The sequence below is a fragment of the Halichoerus grypus genome, chromosome 13 (genome assembly GCF_964656455.1).
Source record: "Halichoerus grypus chromosome 13, mHalGry1.hap1.1, whole genome shotgun sequence".
NCBI lineage: Eukaryota > Metazoa > Chordata > Mammalia > Carnivora > Phocidae > Halichoerus > Halichoerus grypus.
In genome coordinates, this window is record NC_135724.1 from 73,946,188 (window position 1) to 73,955,140 (window position 8,953).

At 44.6% G+C, this 8,953-nt stretch overlaps 1 protein-coding gene across 1 annotated transcript; it reads left to right on the top strand.

Moving 5' to 3' along the window:
• Positions 1–12: 12 nt before the first annotated feature.
• On the top strand, positions 13–5,655 carry XBP1 (X-box binding protein 1). Its single transcript, XM_036123070.2, is given in 6 exon segments — positions 13–307; positions 1,254–1,350; positions 2,396–2,530; positions 4,062–4,097; positions 4,100–4,207; positions 4,508–5,655. Coding segments are annotated over 6 exon segments (1,176 nt in total). The 5' UTR covers positions 13–65; the 3' UTR covers positions 5,066–5,655.
• The last annotated feature ends 3,298 nt before the right edge of the window (positions 5,656–8,953 follow it).

Genomic DNA, 8,953 nt, shown 5'->3' on the forward strand with positions numbered 1-8,953 from the left:
GCTGGGTGCGCCGGGCCGGCCCGGTGGACGGCGGCAGCGCGCACTGGCGTAGACGCTCTCGGGCCATGGTGGTGGTGGCACCCGCGCAGAGCCCGGCCGCCGGGGCCACCAAAGTGCTGCTTCTGTCCGGCAAGCCCGCCGCCGCCGCCGCCGCCGCCGCCGCCGGAACCCCGGCCGGCCGGGCTCTGCCACTCATGGTTCCGGGCCAGCGAGGGGCCAGCCCGGAGGCGGCGAGCGGGGGCCCACCCCAGGCGCGCAAGCGACAGCGCCTCACGCACCTGAGCCCCGAGGAGAAGGCGCTGCGGAGGTGGGCGAGGGTCCGGGCGCGGACCCTGAGGGCGAAGGGCGAGGGGCTGGGACCCGGATCCGAAGCCGGGCGCTGAGCGCCTGCCGCGCTCGGGCGCCCTGGGCCTGGCCGGTAGGGTGCCAGCGTGGCGCGGGGCGGGGCAGGAAGTCGGGAGTCCCGGGCTGCCCGGGCCTTTGTTAAACCCCCTTCTTTTCTGTCTCATTAGAGATGCGTGGAGCTGGGTGTTCGCGCACTTGGGTTCCAGGCTCTGTTGCTATGTGACCATAGATCTGTCATTCAGTTTTTCTGAATTTGGGCAGTGGCATGGACTCGACTGACCTACTTTTTTTGGAGGGTCACGGAGCCGAAATGACAGTTGTCGAGAGGGCTGTGAGCTCCGTGAGGCTCACTAGTCAAACTTAGTCTCCGCGCCCTTGAAAATGGTATCTATTCATGAGGTTGTTGGAAAGATTGAGTGAGAAATGCCTAGTACCCATTTCTCGTAAATGTTAGTTCTTTTGTGATCATGGTGCCTTTTGTGATTTAAGTGCCTCCTTGAGCAGACGCCGGGCCCAGCCTTCCGGGGACTGCCTAGGATGTCAGCCAGGGCGAAAGGCATCGGCCTCTCCTTTATTTGACTTATACGAGGGGAATAAAAATGGGAGGAGGAAATCTCTTATGATGCAAGATGAGTAGTATTTGTGTCCAGCGTCCTTGCTGTGGCCGGGATGCGACGGGGGTGTGGATGACGCAATATGGGAGAGAATGAAGCAGTTCTTCAAGCCAGATCCAGGGAAGGCTCTATTTTTTGTTTTGTTTTATTGAGGGGAGGAGCCTGGAGTGTATCTTACTTTAGTCTACCTTATACTGTAAATGAAGATGAAAGCACCAGCTGGCCAAGTTCTCAAATAAAGATATAAATAAGGTTTGAGATGACTTAGTGTATGTATGTCCCTTTTGTTCTCAGGAAACTGAAAAACAGAGTCGCAGCCCAGACTGCCAGAGACCGAAAGAAAGCCCGAATGAGTGAGCTGGAACAGCAAGTGGTAGATTTGGAGGAAGAGGTAAAAATACTTAAGGTCAAACTCTTATCTTTTATTTCTTGTATATCCTTCCTGGTGAATGTTCCTGTCTCTTTAGAATACAACTGAACAGTTAATTAAAAGTTAAGCTAAAAAAAAAAAGTTAAATGAATCTAAATTAGGGTAGATAGGTAGTTAAGTGATTAGGTGGTGAAACTTGATGAGAGCAGAAGTGGTTGACCCCTGGCATTTGGTGCTAGATCTATCTCCAGGTTGGTGAATTACAACATTACAGCGTTTATCGAGTTAGTACTAAGAAATTCGTAAAAGCAGATAGAAAATCATTGCTTAAACCTGAGACCCTTCCTGGCTTGGCCAAAAGTCCACTAACGGTTCCCTTCCCCTTCTAGGGCCCACTTACTACCTAATCTTAAATTGTTGCCAGCTACACATCTTGAATACATAAGGATTTCATATATATCTATACCTATATTTACACACACACATACACACACTCTTAATATATTTTGATTTTATGGTCCACCATTACCACTTCTGTTACAACCTGGTAGTTCAAGATAGGAATTTTTTTTTTGCCATCATATCTAAATTAAAGCCACAAGTCACCCTTTGCTGAGGTCTATATTAGTAGTAGTTGGAAGCATTGTTATTTGTGACCCCACGGCATGGCACTTGTTTTTCATAACTATGACCTTTCCTTTGAATACCTACTGTATAAGCAGAGTTTTTCAAAAGGTCTAAGAGATAGGGGCGCCTGGGTGGCTCAGTCGTTAAGCGTCTGCCTTTGGCTCAGGTCATGATCCCAAGGTCCTGGGATCGAGCCCCACATCGGGCTCCCTGCTCAGTGGGAAGCCTGCTTCTCCCTCCTCCACTCCCCCTGCTTGTGTTCCCTCTCTCGCTGTGTCTCTCTGTCAAATAAATAAACAAAATCTTTAAAAAAAAAAAAAAAAAAAGGTCTAGGAGAAGGAAAGGAAACCAACTGTAGAACTGTAGTGAAACTCATCAGCTAGATTCTTAAATGAAAGAACTGGGTGTTTCAATAGCTTCTTCTTGAACTTACTTCCAGAACCAAAAACTTTTGCTAGAAAATCAGCTTTTGCGAGAGAAAACCCATGGCCTTGTAGTTGAGAACCAGGAGCTAAGACAGCGCTTGGGGATGGATGCCCTGGTTACTGAAGAGGAGGCTGAGACCCAGACCAAGGTAGGTCATCTCATTTATCTGATGCCCTTTGTGAGAACTGCTTCTAAGTGACATGATCCCTTAATGACACTTACTGATTTTTCAACTGTGTAGTGAATAGTACTAAATCCTAATAATTAAAGTAAGTTACACAGCTCTCTAAGAGCAAGTACTAACAAATATCGATAGCCAACAAGATGTACCATGTCAGTGTTAAGGAGAACCAGAAAAAGGGGCTTCTGGGTGGCTCAGATGGTTAAGCGTCTGCCTTTGGCTCGGGTCATGATCCTGGGGTCCTGGGATCGAGCCCCAATTCTGGCTCCTGGCTCAGCGGGGAGCCTACTTCTCCCTCTGCCTCTCCCCCTGCTCATGCTGTCTCTCTCTATCTCTGTGTCTCGAATGAATAAATAAAATCTTAAAAAAAAAAAAAGAACCAGAAAAAAAGAGCCAGTCCAATCTAACAAAATGCTCCTAAAACTGTAGTAGTTATTTGATGAATATGAATGAGTAGGGACAGGATTTACTGTGATAGTGATACGCCTCTGATAGAAGGTGATTATGGGTTTTAATGCACAGACGTGGTGAATTTATTGACAGCACTTAAGTGGTCTGAGATTGACAGTAGAGCAGTTCTACTCTGTGAAGCTAATGTTCAGAACGAACTTAAAAAAATTACTGTCTAAAAAGATTGGGGCCTAAATTCACTATGGAACTTTATTAAGATTATTAGGGGGGTACCTGGGTGGCTCAGTCCATTAAGTGTCTGCCTTCGGCTCAGGTCATGATCTCACGGTCCTGGGATTGAGCCCTGCATCAGGCTCCCTGCTCGTGGGGAACCTGTTTCTCCCTCTCCTTCCTACTCGTGCTCTCTCTTGCTCTCTCTCAAATAAATAAATAAAATTTAAAAAATATATATTATTATGGAGGGACACCTGGCTGGCTCAGTTGCTGGAGCATGAGATTGTCAATCTCAGGGTTGTGAGTTCAAGCCCCATTTTGGGTGCAGAGATTACTTATGATAAAACCTTTTTTTTTTTTTTAAAGGTTTTATTTATCTGAGAGGGAGCGAGCGCACATGTGAGCACAAGTGGGGTGGGTGCAGAGGGAGAGGGAGGAGCAGACTCCCCACTGAGCAGGGAGCCTGATGTGGGGCTCAGTCCCAGAACCCTGAGATCATGACCTGAGCTGAAGGCAGATGCTTAAGCGACTGAGCCACCCAGGCGCCCCTAAAAGTAAAATCTTAAAAAAAACAGAACATTATTATGGAGAATATCATTGAAGATATTATTTAAGAATATATCAGTCCTTCCTCAACCTTTGCTTGGGGCGTTTTCGTTGCATAGAAAATGACAGAAGTTAATCTTCCCTCTCTTTTCTCCTCTCTCTTGGGAGGACTCAATAAAATGGAAATAACAAAGGTAAGGGAAAGATTTCAGCTCTAAAGCATAGTTTTCTAGCTTTCTGGAAAGTTGAGAATCACAGCTGCCTGGTGAGCATTTCCTTGAGGACTCTGTAGTTTGAGCTGTTTATTGACATTGGTCTTTCTTCCCAGGGGAATGGAGCGAGGCCAGTGGCCGGGTCTGCTGAGTCCGCAGCACTCAGACTACGTGCACCTCTGCAGCAGGTGCAGGCCCAGTTGTCACCCCTCCAGAACATCTCCCCATGGATTCTGACAGCGTTGACTCTTCAGACTCTGAGGTAGGGGTTTTTGGGATTTAGTAAAGCACTGTATGACTAGTTAATTCTATCTGTTTGATGTCTCACATTCCCAACCAGACAGAGGAGGGCAGGAGAAGTTAGTTTTGGCTGGGTTACAGGTGAACATCGACTGCTTCCCTGTCTCCAGGTGATTTAGGACATAGAGTGAGGTGTAGATAAATGGGTCTGTGGGTCTCCTGTTTTGATTAATTTACATTGTGGGACCTAATAGTAAGTATTCCAGGTAAATTTTCAGTACATTCTGATGGTTGGATTCCATTTAACTTTTGCCTCTTGCAGTCTGATATCCTGTTGGGCATTCTGTTCAACTTGGATCCAGTCATGTTCTTCAGATGTCCTTCCCCAGAGTCTCCCAGCCTGGAGCAGCTCCCAGAAGTACACCCAGAAGGACCCAATTCCTTACCGGCCTCCCCTTCTCCATCACTGGGGACGTCATCAGCCAAGCTGGAAGCCATTAATGAACTGATTCGTTTTGACCACGTATATACCAAGCCCCTAGTCTTAGAGATACCCTCTGAGACAGAGAGCCAAGCTAATGTGGTAGTGAAAATTGAGGAAGCACCTTTCAGCCCCTCAGAGAAAGATCACCCTGAATTCACTGTCTCAGTGAAGGAAGAACTTGTAGAAGATGACTTCATTCCAGAGCTGGGCACCTCAGATCTACTTTCATCCAGCCACTGCCTGAAGCCATCTTCCTGTCTACTCGATGCTTATAGTGACTGTGTATATGAGGGCTCCCCTTCTCCCTTCAGCGACATGTCCTCTCTGCTTGGTGTAGACCATTCTTGGGAGGACACTTTTGCCAATGAACTCTTTCCCCAGCTGATTAGTGTCTAAGGAATGATCCAGTGCTGTTACCCTTTTCCTTGACCATTATACTGCCTGGAAGATAGCAGAGAAGCCTGTGCTTCATTTAAAAAAGCCAAAGTAGAGGGTGTACAGTCCTAGGGAATTACTCTAAAGTATTTGTTCAAACCGTATAGGTCACCCCAAGTATTGTCTTTTGTCCTCCAGCAGTCCAAGGTACTCAGATATATTACTATAATCCAGAATTACAGCTTTTGAGGTTGTACCCTTATCTTAAGGGCAGTAGTTTGCCCTAAAATTCTTATGTAAGGGTCATTGGACAAGCGTCTTAGACATGGAATTTGTGAGTGGCCCTTTAACATTTCTTTTCCCTCTTCTTGGCATCCCAGGCTTACCTCCAATTTTAGGTCCTTTAGTTTGCTTCTGCAAGCAGAGAACACCTACCTGAGGGGGCTCCTTTCCTTCATGTACAGTTCAAGTAAAGATCAAGAATCTTTTGTAAAACTATGGAAATTTACTATGTAAATGCTTGATGGAATCTTTCCCTGCTAGTGTAACTTTTGGAAGGTGCTTTCTCCATTTATTTAAGACTACCTGTGCAATTAAAAAGTGCAATGCAGTGTCTTTGTTCTTTGGTAACTGTTTTCTCTCTAGGTGTTTCACTGTTTGCCATGATAGTGATTTATCCAACTTCAGTGAGCATGCCACTTTTTAAAGGTTTTTCCCCCTTAGTTACTGCCTGCTTCAGTTTCTGGCTGCCATAAATGATATAATCTACTCTTTGAGCAGTTACTATATTTCTCTCTTTTTTTTTAAAGATTTTATTTATTTATATGACAGACACAGCGAGAGAGGGAACACAAGCAGGGGGAGTGGGAGAGGGAGAGGAAGGCTTCCCGCTGAGCAGGGAGCCTGATGCGGGGCTTGATCCCAGGACTCCGGGATCATGACCTGAGCCGAAGGCAGACGCTTAACGACTGACCCACCCAGGTGCCCCAAGCAGTTACTATATTTCTGAGAGTTTCTTTAGCCTAACTGGCCAGTACCACAGACTAGTAAATGGCAGAGCTAGAACGCTTAACCATTATTTTGCTATACCATCTTAAGGACGTGCCATTAAATATCAAGATTCTCTTGCCATTATAGGGATTAAGAACATTTTCTAGACTCAAACTCCCTGGGTTTAACTCTGCCACTGGTTTGCCAGGTAACCCTGGACATGTAATATCACTTCCTCACCTGTACAGGGGCATAATAACCTCTCTAAAGGTTGCTAGAAGATTCAAAGAGATGATGCATTATAAGCTCTTGGCATACGTACACTTATCAGGCACCATCCCAAGCACTCAAAAGTTAGCTCTTCCCATAATCCACTTTGGAGAGATTCTAATCTTACAGAATTGTATATCCTCTAGAACTTGTTTCACAGAAGAATGAACTTGTTCAAGAAAGAATCTGACACATCAAGTATTATCCCAAAACTATAGAAATGATAACCTCATCATCCTCCATGTGCATCTTCTCCTTGGGAATCTTCTTTTTTTTTTTTTTAAAGATTTTATTTATTTATTTATTTGAGAGAGAGAGAGAGCACATGAGAGGGGGAGGGCCAGAGGGAGAAGCAGACTCCCCGCCGAGCAGGGAGCCCGATGCGGGACTCGATCCTGGGACTCCAGGATCATGACCTGAGCTGAAGGCAGTCGCTTAACCAACTGAGCCACCCAGGCACCCTCCTTGGGAATCTTCTTACAAGATACTGAACTTCCCTCATTTATAGAAAACACTTCACCTATACCAGGATCCTATGCCAGTATTAAGACTACTACTACAGAGGTCAGAGTGAATGATTATAGACAAAAGGTAGTATTCAAAAAATCCTGAGCAGCAAGACAAAGCGGGCTCTACTTTCAGCCGAGTACAAGGGAATGTTTGGTGTGACTGGAGGCACGTCCACTAGACAGCCTAAAATCCTTGGGTCACTGAAGCCAGAGCTCAATCCTAGTTCTTGGCAATGCAAGCTTACTTAGGCTCAGTTTCTTTTTCCTTTTTTTTTTTTTTTTAATTTTTCTTCGTAATTCTCCACCCAACGTGGGGCTCAAACTCACAACCTGAGATCAAGAGTCTCACGGTCTTCTGAGCCAGCCAGGGACCCCTAAGGCTGCTTCTATATTGTAAATATATAGACAGCCTCCAGCTGTCCCCATGATTAAAAATCTGATCACCTGATTTTCTATAACTGAAACTTAAGTGATGGGAATCTATTTAGGGATTATCTAAGCAAATGCAATCACAGATGCATTTTAGCCACTCTCCATAATAGCGGAAGCATCTGGAGATTGAGGCACAAATAATTTACATTCAATGACATCACATGAAAGAGGCAGCTGTACTAACAGGGATAACACACAGGACGTATATAACCTGTGTCGGTCATTGGGGTTTTCATTTCCTGCACAGATGGTGAAAATGACTAAACACTGCCCAGCCTTGAGAAAACATCTGGTATTTAAGGACATCTTTTTGAAACAAACTGGTCAGAAATAAAAATCAAGACCTTTTCCTGCAAAACCAAAGCAAGATTTCTATTAAATGCAGAGGGTTGTCCATTAATCAATCAGGTGACGAATGTCTGCACACCATTTCACTAGGCCTTGTAACACCAATCTGTGTGTGCTTCCTTGCTTCTACTAGGTATACCCTGGAGCAGACACAGCAGGACAGAACTGTAGGCAAAAGGTAACGCTGCCTACTCCAAGAATATTTTATGGCATCAGTTAAATTCTAATATCCTAAGAATGAAATCTTTACTTCGTGACTTCTCAAATTCATTAAAGGACAGGAAAACTGGCTTGTTTACCCACTCATCAGTTGTTGAAAGACAATACCCTGGTCTTGCTGGAGCTATAGTCTAAATGCATGCAATTCATATCAAAACTGACACTGGCAGAGTATCTGGACCAAATGGATATACACAAAGCTGTATTTTCTCAAGGAGTTTAATGTTACACTGACTGAACCATACTTTGTTGTGGGTTATTTCAATGAAATCTAAACAACACTTTAGGGCGCCTGGGTGGCTCAGTCGGTTAAACATCTGCCTTTGGCTCAGGTCATGATCCTGGGGTCCTGGGATCGAGTCCCACATCGGGCTCCCTGCTCAGCAGGAAGCCTGCTTCTCCCTCTCCCACTCCCGCTGCTTGTATTCCCTGTCTCTGTCAAATATATAAATAAAATCTTTAAATACATAAATAAACGACACTTTAGGTATTCTATGAAAACACTGTAAAACCACTGGTCAAGTAGGAAGAACACTGAAGCTGGTTAAGTTCGATTGCAATTCGAAATGGTCACCATCTACCTAGGCTTTAGTTTTCAAATCTGTAAAATAAAGAAATTAGATAGCTTTTAGGTGATTTCCAAATTTTGGTGAAAAACAATATCCTGAGTTTTCTGTAATTGCAACCCAAACTTGACTCCACCTGCCCACAAATCAGGACCCACATCAAGCCAAGGTTGTAAATATGCAGGCAATACTGCCACCCAGTGACCTGTCAACTCTTAAATAACCACATAACTGAACATTATGGAATTTCCCTTTTCCGTTTTTAGAGGTCCTAAACCTTTAAAAAAAAAAAAAATACTGTGAACGCTATATACCATTTCCAACTCTATATTTAAACATTTTTAAAGACTGTCACTACTGTCATCTGAACGGTGGCAATCAATCACTACTGCCAAATACTGCTGTTGACTGACAGCAGCAAATTGAGTGGTAAGCATTCTGTGGGTTTTAGAACAGCAAAACAGTCTGCCTGTTTTGGAAACAATGAATTCATTTACACAGCTTAACTTTAACCCAACATAATCATCTTCTCAAGATAAATTTAAGTCCCTCACTGATATGAATGCTTTTTCTTT